This window comes from Nomascus leucogenys, chromosome 11, assembly GCF_006542625.1.
Source record: "Nomascus leucogenys isolate Asia chromosome 11, Asia_NLE_v1, whole genome shotgun sequence".
Taxonomy (NCBI): Eukaryota; Metazoa; Chordata; class Mammalia; order Primates; family Hylobatidae; genus Nomascus; species Nomascus leucogenys.
In genome coordinates this window covers 117,280,291-117,293,113 of record NC_044391.1, presented here as the reverse complement: position 1 = coordinate 117,293,113, position 12,823 = coordinate 117,280,291, and the positions used below count along the sequence as shown (strand labels likewise).

The 12,823-nt window shown below is 42.1% G+C and overlaps 1 protein-coding gene across 1 annotated transcript in view; it reads left to right on the top strand.

Moving 5' to 3' along the window:
- The window catches only part of RNF168 (ring finger protein 168), a 32,589-nt gene extending 19,981 nt beyond the window's left edge, over nt 1-12,608 (top strand). The window contains exons 4-6 of the mRNA XM_003280109.4: nt 253-374; nt 9,063-9,144; nt 11,593-12,608. Of these exons, the coding sequence (XP_003280157.1) occupies nt 253-374; nt 9,063-9,144; nt 11,593-12,546 (1,158 nt within the window). The 3' untranslated portion in view covers nt 12,547-12,608. The remainder of the gene's footprint in view (nt 1-252; nt 375-9,062; nt 9,145-11,592) is intronic.
- Nucleotides 12,609-12,823: the final 215 nt, after the last annotated feature.

The following is a 12,823-nucleotide window of genomic DNA, read 5'->3' as shown; positions in this document are numbered from 1 at the left end:
ATGAGGTTAGTATTATGCCTTATTTTGTGCTTGATGATGTACAGTAAAAATGTAATTAATTTAGACCAACTTAGATGAACATAGTTTATTCTGATTTTTGCATGGTCAGTATTCTTCGAGGGATGTATAGAATTTAAATGTAACTATAATTTGTGAAAAATGCTGTGGATTTCTGAATTAGTCAAATTAATAGCTTATTTTATCATAAAGTTCTCTCTCATAATGTCTGTTATGCTTTTTCTATTGCTGAAGAACAATTTCTGTGAGGGAAGTATCTCGGCTTCTCCCTTGAATTCCAGAAAATCTGATCCAGTTACACCCAAGTCTGAAAAGAAAAGTAAGAACAAACAAACAAACACTGGAGATATTCAGAAGTAAGTGAACGTGACTATGAATTATTTGTTGACCTCCTACTGTATGCCAGCGTTTTCTGTTCATATAGGCTACTGATTCTCAAAGTTTGGTCCATGAACTTTGTATGAAAATAGTCTGAGGCTGAGGTAGAATGGAAAGGAGAGAGCTACTCACACAGCTTCCTCTTGGCTTCTCACTCAGCCACTTAACTGTGGCGGATTCATACTTTTATCTTACTGCCTCAGGATTTCCCGTTTTCTCAAAGTAAAGCATTGGATTCCTTTTTCTCTTGGTTTAAATTCAGATGAAAAAAACGGGTCCCAGATAGGCTTATCTTCATTGAAAGGGTTTACAATTTGTCATCATATTTCTTCTATATTACACAAAACACATGAGCCAGGTAGACAAAGGTGGCGTGATTGAGTTTCACCGCAACACCCCTCCAGGGTCAGGTACTAGGTGGAGTTGGTGGCTTTATGCAAACATCAGCTTTCCCATGGTAATTCATAGTTGGAAAAGTTTAAAAACCACAATCTAGACTTGAAAAATACATAAGGACTTCTGGTTCAACTGAGGAAATATGTGCAGGTCACTCACCTCCTTCCAAGATTTGTTCGAATTTTGGATTTGAGGTGGGAGGAAGCTTAGGAGAAGAGAATGTTAAATGAAGGAGGTACTATTAAAAAAAAAAAAAAAAGATGTGACAATATCAGTGTCGCCAGTACTCATAATGTGCAAAGTAAAAATGAAGAGAAAATCACTAAAATGCAGAAGTATTTCATATTGATACAATATTCTGCTTAAGTCTGTAACTCATGAATCTTTATATATCTAAATGTATACCTTGAAATACATAAAAATAAAAAATTACCAGAAATACAAGAAAAAACTAAGGATTTAAAAGCAAAAATTGAGAAACTGATGGATTAAAGTTGTAACAATATTAAAAACAGATAAAAGTCTGTTTTCTAGAATATATGAAAACTTATAACTCAACAACAGAAGACAATTAAAAACTGGACAAAGGGACTTGAGTAGACATTTTTCCCATGATGTACAAATGGCCAATAAGTACATGAAAATGTGTTTAACATCATTAGTTATTAGGGAAATGGATATCAAAACCACAGTGAGAGATAGCATTTCATACCCATTAGGATGGCTATAATCCACAAAAAGGGAAAATAATGTGTTGACAAAGTTGTGGAGAAATTGGAATCCTTGCGCATTGCTTGGTAGGAATGTAAAGTGGTATTGTGGCTGCAGAAAACAGTTGGTGATTCCTCGAAAAGTTAAACAGAGTTAGCATATGACCCAGCAATTCCACTCCAAGGTATGTACCCAAAAGAATTGAAAGCAGGCATTCAAACAAATACTTGTACATGAATATTTGTGTCAACATTATTCAAATAGCCAAAAGGTAGAAACAACCCAAATGTCCATTAACGAATGGGTAAACAAAATGTGGCATTCCATTTTATGTGAATTACACCTCAATTCAAAAGTTTAAAAATGAATAACAGGATTATATGGTTTTAAAATTAAGAAAAATTTCTAAACAATTTGTTGATTAAAGAGTAAATTTTGTTGGAAATACAGAACTGAAAATATGCATGAAAACTGGTATGTGGCTAAAGTGGTATTTAGAAGGCTTTACATGCCATATCAAAAAAGAAGAAAGGGCAGCCAGGTGTTGTGGCATGTACCTGTAATCCCAGCTACGTGGGAGGCTGAGGCAGGAGGATTGCTTAAGCCCAGGGAGTTTGAGTTTGGGACCAGCTTGGACAGCATAGCAAGATCTTGTCTCTAAACAAAAAAAAAAAGCCAAGGACAGTGGCTCATGCCTATAAACCCAGCACTTTGGGAGGCTGAGGTCTGAGGTGGTAGGATTGCCGGAGGCCAGGAGGAGTTCAAGACCAGCCTGGGCAACATAGTAAGACCCTGTCTCTACACAAAATAAAAAAATTAGCCAAACACAGTGGCACATGCCTGTAACCCCAGCTACTTAGGAGGCTGGGGTGGGAGAATTGCTTGAGCCCAGGAGATCGAAGCTGCAGTGAGCTATGATCATGTCTCAAAAAAAAAAAAAAAGAAAACAGCAGCTGAAAGCGTATTGAAAAAGGCAATTCCAGGAATACATTGCTGGTTTAATGGTAGAAAATGAATCAATGCAAGTTATTCCATTAGCTGTATAAATATGAAATACACGAGATGATAATTCTTAACCAAGTGGTAACAGAAGGAAACTTTCTTAACCTGTTGAAGGATATCTACCAAAATCTTACATCACATATCATACTTAATAGTGGAACATCGAAATTATTTCCTTCTTTTTTTTGAGACAGAGTCTTTCTTGCTCTGTAACCCAGGCTAGAGCGTGGCGGTGCGATCATGGCCCACTGCAACCCAAACTCCTGGGTACAAGTGATCCTCCAGCCTGGGCCTCCCAAAGTGCCTGGATGACAGGAGTGAGCCACCACGCCCAGCCATTGCCCTTTTAAGGTCAGGAAAACACAAGGGTGGCCTGCTATTCTCCACTTGTGTTCAGACTCATGCTGGAGATTTTAGTCTGCACAGTAACACAATAAAGGGAGATAAAACATATGAGCCTGGAAAGGAAGGAAAAAGCAGCTATCATTCTTCAGAGGCAGTCTAATTATCTATGTAGAAAACCCAAAAAGTCAGAGGTACATTTTTAGAATGAAGAGTTTAGCAAGGTTGCCAGATATAAAATCTGTGCAAAAAGTCAGATGTAAAATGTAACTTTAAAAATACTCTGTTGGCCGGGCACAGTGGCTCACGCTTGTAATCCCAGCACTTTGGGAGGCCAAGGTGGGCGGATCACGAGGTCAAGAGATCGAGACCATCCTGGCTAACATGGTGAAAGCCCATCTCTACTAAAAATACAAAAAAAATTAGCTGGGCATGGTGGCAGGCACCTGTAGTCCCAGCTACCCAGGAGGCTGAGGCAGGAGAATGGCGTGAACCCAGGAGGTGGAGCTTGCAGTGAGCCAAGATCGCACCACTGCACTCCAGCCTGGGTGACAGCCGTCTCAAAAAAAAAAAAAAAAAAAAACTCTGTCAATAGTAGTATCAGAAAATAAAAGTACTTAGAAATAAATGTATTAAAATCTGAGCCAAGCATGGTGGCTCATGCCTATAATCCCAGCACTTCGGGAGACTGAGGCAAGAGGATTGCTTGAGCCCGGGAGTTCAAGACGAGCCTGGGCCGCACAGGGAGACCCTATCTCTGTTTTTTTTTTTTTTTTTTTTGAGACAGAGTCTCGCTCTGTCACCCAGGCTGGAGTGCAGTGGCACAATCTCGGCTCACTGCAAGCTCCGCCTCCTGGGTTCACGCCATTCTCCTGCCTCAGCCTCTCCAAGTAGCTGGGACTACAGGCGCCTGCCACCACGCCCGGCTAATTTTTTGTATTTTTAGTAGAGACGGGGTTTCACCGTGGTCTCGATCTCCTGACCTCGTGATCCGCCCACCTTGGCCTCCCAAAGTGCTGGGATTACAAGCGTGAGCCACCGCGCCCGGCCGAGACCCTATCTCTTAAAAAAAAAGCTCAAAAATTAACCAGGCATGATGACACACACCTGTAGTCCCAGCTACTCAGGTGGCTGAGGCAGGAAGATCACTTGAGCCTGGGAGGTTGTGGTGGCAGTGAGCTATGATTTTACAACTGCACTCCAGCCTGGGCAACAGACAAGACCATGTCTCAGAAAAATAAAAATCTGTAAGACCCGTGGAGAAAATTGTATTCTATTAAATATACAATATTCATGGGTTAGAAGATGCCTAATACTACAAAACGGTCAGATCTCCTCAGACTGATCTATAGAGTCAGTGCAATTCGAGTCAGAATTCCAACTTTTCAAATTTTTTTTTGAGACAGTCTCGCTCAGAATCACACAATACTAATCAATAAAGTGTTTAGAGATGCAAAAGTGTGGTAAATCTGTTTTAAAAAGTAAGATATAAGAAACTCACGATAGTGTGAGGTGGGAGATGACGAGGCCCCACGGGAGGCTTTAAAACCAATCATTTCTTTTCTCTTCAACCAAGTAATAAGCATATGGGCTTTCATGGTAATATAAATTTTTAAACTTTTTAGAAGAACAACACTTTTTTTGTTTTGTTTTGTTTTTAATGGACCACAGAGCAGCAAACACATATTTTAAAGTGCACCAGAGTCTTCAGCACCATAAGACAGGGTAAAAAAGAAAAAGTAAAAAATTTAAATTTAAAAAGACGGTGCACCAATCCTAAGTACTTTCTGGTGAATTTTTGTGTGTGTATAAACCACCCTCCAGATGAAGACAGGGAAGATTTACAAAGGTTTGCTCGTGCCCTTTCCCTTTCCAGTCAGTGTCCCCCTCCCCGTAACCGTGCTGTACTGTGATTCTTACATGTATTGTATGACTGTTCTCTCATAAACTATTTGTTTTCACGAGGCAGACTTGGAAAGATCTTAAGACATTAGTGAAAAAAGCAAATCACAGGTCGGGCGCAGTAGCTCACACGTGTAATCCTAGCACTTTGGGAGGCAGGCGGATCACTTGAGATCAGGAGTTCAAAAGCAGCCTGGCCAACATGGTGAAACCCCATCTCTACTAAAAATACAAAAAAATTAGCCGGGCCCCTGTAATCCCGCTACTGGGGAGGCTGAGCCAGGAGAATTGCTTGAACCTGGGAGGCGGAGGTTGCAGTGAGCCGAGATCACACCACTGCACTCCAGCCTGGGCGACACTCCGTCCCAAAAAAAAAAAAGCGTGAGGCTGGGTGTGTTGGCTCATACCTGCAATCCCACCACTTTGGGAGGCCAAGGCAGGTGGATCACTTGAGCCTAGGAGTTTGAGACCAGCCTGGGCAACATGCAGAAACTCTGTCTCTACAAAAAATAACAAAAATTAGCCAGGCATGGTGTGCCTGTGGTCTCAGATGTTTGGGAGGATGAGATGGCAGGATCACTTGAGCCTGGGAGGTCAAGGCTGCAGTGAGCTATGATGGTGCTACTGCACTTCAGCCTTGGTGACAGAGCGGGACCCTGCCTTAAAAAAATAATGAAGCCAGGCATGGTGGCTCACACCTGTAATACCAGCACTTTGGGAGGTCGAGGCGGGTGGATCACCTGAGGTCAGGAGTTCAAGACCAGCCTGGCCAACGTGGCGAAACCCCAGCTCTACTAAAAATACAAAAATTAGCCAGGTGTGGTGGTGAGCACCTGTAATCCCAGCTACTCAGGAGGCTGAGGCAGAGAGAATTGCTTAAAACTCAGGAGGTGGAGGTTGCAGTGAGTTGAGATTGTACCACTGCACTCCAACCTGGGCAGTAGAGTGAGTCTCCGTCTCAAAAAAATAAAAATAATGGCCAGGCGCGGTGGCTCACACCTGTAATCCTAACACTTTGGGAAGCCGAGGTGGGCGGATCACCTGAGGTCAGGAGTTCAAGACCAGCCTGGCTATCCTGTCTCTACCAAAAATACGATACTCCTGAGGTCAGGCGTTTGAGATCAGCCTGTCTCTACCAAAAATACAAAAATTCGCTGGGCATGGTGGTGCATGCCTGTAATCCCAGCTACTCGGGAGGCTGAGGCAGGAGAGTTGCTTAAACCCAGGAGGCGGAGGTTGCAGTGAGCAGAGATCATGCCATCGTACTTCAGCCTGGGCGACAGAGCGAGACTCTGTCTCCCAAAAAATAAAAAAAAAAAACAAAATAAATCAAAAAGAGAGTGTATTTCATAGAAATCATATTTTTAAAAAATTGATTAGATATGTTAAAAGGAAAACCTTAGACAAATTAACAGAGTTTAATTGAGCAAAGGACAATTCACAAATTGGGCAGCCTCTCGAGCCAGAGTAGGCTTAGAGACCACTGGAGCCACATGTTGGAAGAAGATTCACGGACAGAAAAGGGAAAGTGATGTACGGAAAGCAGAAATGAGGTGCAGAAACAGCCCGAGTGGTTACAGTTTGGCATTTGCCTTATTTGAACATGATTTGAACAGCTGGCTCCCTTTGGCCAAAACTTGGTGACTGGCACAAGAGTAGTTTACAGGCTGTTTACACCTCCATTTAGGCTGTAGTTCACTATATACAGAGAAATCTTTGGGCTGAACTTAAAATATGTAAGGAGGCAGCTTTAGGCTAAACTTAATTTAAAACATAAAAGGAAGCAAATGGGAATGGATCCCAAAAATTCAGACTCAAGGAAAAAAGAAAAAAAAAAGTTCTTAAAACATGGGAAGGGAAAGGGTTGATGACATATATTTCCTATATTTCTGTTTTGTTTTAAGAGACGGGGTCTCACTGTCACCCAGACCGTAGTGGCAAGAAAATAGCTCTCTGCAGCCTCAAACTCTTGGGCTCAAGCGATCCTCCCACTTCAGCCTCCGGAGTAGCTGGGACAATAGGCACACACCATTATGTCCAGCTAATTTTTCTTTTTAATATTTTGTAGAGATGGGTCTTGCTGTGTTGTCCAGTTTTCGGACTCCTGGCCTCAAACGATCCTCCCACCTCAGCCTCCCAAAGTGTTGGAATTACAGGCATGAACCACCACGGCCAGTTCCGCTTACTTTTTAGAATGAGCATCTATTCATACATTACTTGGTTATTATAAATAAGGAATATCCAAGAGAGTTAATGAATCTTCAGTGATTCTGTTGGATAAGTAATAGCATTTTGTTCTCTGCTTATGAACATCAAAACAACTATTACAACCATTATACTTTGGTACGTATACTTGGTAACTAGTGGTCCAGCATCGGCATTGGCAGAAAGAATTCTTCAGCCTAAAGAAACTAAATGAGACTAAGCTTCTTTTCAACTGAAAATTTGGTTCTTGTTCTTCAAAGTTTACAGAGTAAATATATATATTGATATAACTAAGTATATGGGTTAGGTACTCTTGTTTGCCCATAAGGAGTATTCATTGGTTCTTTATATGAGATCTTTGTTTAGGTTTGATTGTTCCATATGCTACTTCTTGGTGCTTTTGGCACAGTGTAACTTATGGATTTGTGTATTATTTATAGTCACTTTTTTTTTCTTTAATTCTAAAAGCAATAGCTAGCTGCTCTTTGAAAATCACCCAAAGTTACCACCAATTGGAGACAACCAACATTTTGGGAAATTTCTGCCATGTAAACATAGTTATGTGCGTGTTTAGATATTTTACAATTTTTAAACTATACCTACCATCTTGTAGCCTGCCTTTTCTATTCTCCCTTCTTTTATAACATTTTCCATTCTGTTAGAACCGTAATGTTTTCAGTAGCAAACAGCCTATTATATTGAAGATTCTTAGAAATGTAAAGATATGACCAGGCGCGGTGGCTCACGCCTGTAATCCCAGCACTTTGGGAGGCCGAGGCGGGCGGATCACCTGAGGTCAAGAGATTGAGACCATCCAGGCCAACATGGTGAAACACCATCTCTATTAAAAATACAAAAATTAGCAGGGCGTGGTGGCGTGTGCCTGTAATCCCAGCTACTCAGGAGGCTGAGTCAGGAGAATTGCTTGAACCCGGGAGGCGGAGCTCGCAGTGAGCCGAGATCATGTCACAGCACTCCAGCCTGGCGACAGAGCGAGACTCTGTCTCAAAAAAAGAAAAAAAAGAAATGTAAAGATACGTGTTTCTGGCCGGGCGTGGTGGCTCACGCCTGTAATCCCAGCACTTTGGGAGGCTGAGGTGGGCGGATCACGAGGTCAGGAGATCGACACCATGGTGAAACCCCGTCTCTACTAAAAATACAAAAAAAAAAAAAAAAAAAATTAGCTGGGCGCAGTGGCAGGCGCCTGTAGTCCCAGCTACTCGGGAGGCTGAGGTGGGAGAATGGCGTGAACCTGGGAGGCGGAGCTTGTAGTGAGCCCAGATTGCGCCACTGCACTCCAGCCTGGGGGACAGAGCGAGACTCCGTCTCAAAAAAAAAAAAAAGTATATATGATAACGTCTCTATACCAGAATAGTAAGGAATTTAATCGTGGACTTTTTCCCAATAGTAGAGATTTAAAATGTAGTGAACAGCCAACATTTCCAGCATAAAGAAGAAACTAACATATCCTTTCTCCTGGTTTAAAGCATCATTTTCATTACTTTTGGGAAGACTATAGAGTCTTGCATTGTTTTGATGCTATCTGCTTTTTTAAGCTTTTTTCAAGAATTAAGAAATATTTACGCTGGGCGCAGTGGCTCACAGCTGTAATCCCAGCTGAGGCGGGTGGATCACCGGAGAGTCAGAAGTTTGAGACCAGCCTGACCAACGTGGTGAAACCCTGTCTCTACTAGAAATACAAAAATTAACTGGGCTTGGTGGCGGGTGCCTGTAATCCCAGCTACTCAGGAGGCTGAAGCAGGAAAATCGCTTAAACTCAGGAGGCAGAGGTTGCAGTGAGCTGAGATCGCGCCACTGCATTCCAGCCTGGGCGACAGAGGGAGACTCTGTCTCAAAAAAAAAAGAAAGAAAAGAAATATTTAGATTTGACTTTTACTTCCTCTTCTATTTTTCACCAAAATATCAATACTCAACCATTTAAGTTTTGTCCTGGAATTGTCCAAAATATCTGAAGCACGGAAATGAAATACTCTGATAAATCAGCCAAGCAGCAACCCAGACAACCTTCGGTATAAATAGCTTTATTATGTTGGGTACATACCATCTGTCTTTGAAAGCATTCAAACTTCGGTAAACTTTTCTTTCAGGTATTTGACACCTAAATCTCAGTTTGGGTCAGCCTCACACTCTGAAGCTGTACAAGAAGTCAGGAGAAACTCCCTATCTAAGGTATGTTGATAGTAAAGATGTTCTGAGTTTTGCTGGTTTATTAATGCTATAGATTAGTGCTATCCATAGTTTTCTACCTTTTAACAAAAGCCACTATAGTTAATCAAACACCCTTTCTGAGTCCTCTTAGGCTCACCTAGAGAAAAAGCACTTTTTCTCTAAAGGAAACTACAATTTTTAAAATAAACATACTATAAAAAGCAAATCTACCTTAAAAAGCAAAGTTTTTCTCTAAAAGAAAACCGCCTTTGTGGTTAGTACGGTGTGTGTCAGAGCTTCTCAGCTCTGCTGGTGTAGTGTGAAAGCATCTATAGATAATATGTAAACACATCAGCTTGAATGCATTCCAGTAAAACTTTGTTTACAAAAACAGGCAGGAGGCTGGATTTGGTCCATGAACCATAGATTACTGATCCTTGACCTACGTAATCCAAACTCACAAAACTGAATAGGTTATACCTGGCACCAGCTTCACTTAAAATATTACAAGATAGAGCCGGATGCGGTGGCTTATGCATGTAATCCCAGCACTTTGGGAGACTGAGGCAGGCGGATCATCGGAGGTCGGGAGTTCAAGACCAGCTTGATCAACATGGAGAAACCCCATCTCTACTAAAAATACAAAATTAGCCAGGCGTGGTGGTGCGTGCCTGTAATCCCAGCTATTCAGGAGGCTGAGGCAGGATAATTACTTGAACCTGGGAGGTGGAGGTTGCCGTGAGCTGAGATCGTGCCATTGCACTCCAACCTGGGCAACAAGAGTGAAACTCCGTTTCAAAAAAACAAAACAAAACAAAACAAAAAAACAGAATATTACAAGATGGGAGGCCAAGCACGGTGGCTCATGCCTGTAATCCCAGCACATTGGGAGACTGAGGCAGGTGGAAAGTTGGGAGTTCGAGACCAGCTTGGCCAATGTGGTGAAACCCTATCTCCACTAAAAATACCAAAACAAAGATTAGCCAGGTGTGACACACACCTGTAGTCCCTGCTACTCAGGAGGCTGAGGCAGGAGGATTGCTTGAACCCGGAAGGCGGAGGTTGCAGTGAGCTGAGATTGTGCCATTGCACTCCAGCCTGGGTGACAGAGTGAGACTCCACCTCAAAAAAAAAAAAAAAATTGCAAGATGAGAAAAAGTGTGCTAGTAAGGCAGCATCAGGCGTGTATGTTCAGCAGGGGTCCTCAGCAGCAGAGCTCCAAGGTGATAGCCTGGAAAAAGGCCGCACACATGCCCTGTTAAGGGTCAATTATTTCTTGTAACAAACAGAGGGTGTAGCTTCCAGGGGTCTTGGTGAGAAATACACCCAGTCAGGTTACTTATAGAAGTAACTTACAGAAGTTCCAAGCTTTGTCTTCCGAACACCAGGTGTTTTTTTTGTTTGTTTATTTTTTTGAGAGAGAATCCGTCGTCCAGGCTGGAGTACAGAGGATGCTCGCTGCATCCTCAGCTTCCCTGGTAGCTGGAACTACAGGCTTATACCCCCACGCCCGGCTAATTTTTGTATTTTGTTAATTTTTGTATTTTTAGTAGAGATGGAGTTTCATCATGTTGGCCAGGCTGGTCTCAAACTTCTGACCTCAGGTGAGCTGCCCGCCTCAGCCTCCCGAAGTGCTGTGATTACAGGCATGAGCCACCGTGCCCGGCCATGTTACAGATATCTTTAAATATCATTTATACTCATCTCTACATTGATAATAGACTGCAGTTGTGCCTTGTGGCAAAACAGAGAGTGGGTGTACTACATCAGGGATGACACAGATAATTAGATATTATGAGTTATTAGATGGCTGGTAGATCTTATTATTTAGTGTATTATAGATGCACATTATTACATCACATTTTTTTGAACCTTTTAATGATTGTGTTTACAATATAAATTGTTCCTTTTGTAAAGCTACTATATATCTTAATTTTTTAGTTAAAAACATTATTCTCAGAAGTGGTCTGTAAGCTTCACCTAAATGCCAAAAGGAGGGTCCACGGTAGAGAAAAGGGTTAAAAACCCCTATGCTGGCAGACCTTTGTAAGGTGAAAGGAGGTCAGGTCCTGATACCAGCTATTGGCCATATTTGGAATCTAGTCTGTGGGTTTTAATCTGTAGGTTTTCATGGGAGTGAAAATGAAGTAATAGCTTAATCTAAATTTGCCCATGAAATAAAAATACTATTAAGAATAAATATACACCTACTTGGGAGGCTGGGGCAGGAGAATCACTTGAACCTGGGAGGTGAAGGTTGCAGTGAGCTGAGGCCGCGCCACTGCACTCCAGCCTGGGCGACAGAGCAAGACTCTGTCTGGAAAAAAAAGAAAAGAAAGAAAGAAATATACCTTATTAGTAATAATAATGTATAGTGACAGTTCAGCTGTAGTATCATTGTAATTAGACTTACATCTTATGATTTGATATTTTCCCCTGGTTCACTCAGTCTTTTTCTGTTTTCTACAGGACATTGACAGTAGTGATAGGAAAAGCCCAACAGGGCAAGACACGGAAATAGAAGATATGCCGACACTTTCTCCACAGATACCCCTTGGAATTGGAGAACAAGGTGCAGATTCTTCAATAGAGTCCCCTATGCCATGGTTATGTGCCTGTGGTGCCGAATGGTGCCATGAAGGAAACGTCAAAACAAGACCAAGCAATCATGAGAAAGAGTTGTGTGTCTTAAGTCACGAGCGACCTGAAACCAGAGTTCCCTACTCGAAAGAAACTGCAGTTACGCCTTGTGGCAGAACAGAAAGTGGGTGCGCCCCCACATCAGGGGTGACACAGACAAATGGAAACAACACAGGTGAGACAGAAAATGAAGAGTCGTGCCTACTGATCAGTAAGGATATTTCCGAAAGAAAGAACCAAGAATCTTCCTTTGAAGCAGTCAAGGATCCATGCTTTTCTGCAAAAAGAAGAAAAATGTCCCCCGAATCTTCCCCAGATCAAGAGGAAACAGAAATAAACTTTACCCAAAAACTGATAGATTTGGAGCATCTGCTGTTTGAGAGACATAAACAAGAAGAACAGGACAGGTTATTGGCATTACAACTTCAGAAGGAGGTGGATAAAGAGCAAATGGTACCAAACCGGCAAAAAGGATCCCCAGATGAGTATCACTTACGCGCTACATCCTCCCCTCCAGACAAAGTGCTAAATGGACAGAGGAAGAATCCCAAAGATGGGAACTTCAAAAGGCAAACCCATACAGAGCATCCAACACCAGAGAGAGGCTCAAGGGACGAAAACAGGCAACTGTCTTTAAAGATGCAGTTGAAGCAGTCAGTTAATAGAGGAAAGACACCAAATTCTACTAGAGATCGCTGTAAGGTATCCAAAAGTGCTCACTCCCTGCAGCCTAGCGTCTCACAGAAAAGTGTTTTTCAGATGTTTCGGAGATGCACAAAGTAATGCCTGGTAAAGGGAGCGCTTTGTGATCTAGTAAAGCTGGGTTGTGAAGCTCTTTCCTATCATGGAATCTTCATGCACATGTGATTCATGCTGCTCTCTAGGCACACTCATTGTCCTTCATAAAGGTCTGTGTGATTGTAAGGACTGCACAGACACATGAGCCTCTGCACAGCTCAGCGGTAAGCAGGGGTCCCCTGTCGTTTCCTTTCTTAATAACAGATGTGTATTAAGCTTTACAATTCTTATAGATATCTTAAGCTTTGGCCAACTCCAGGAA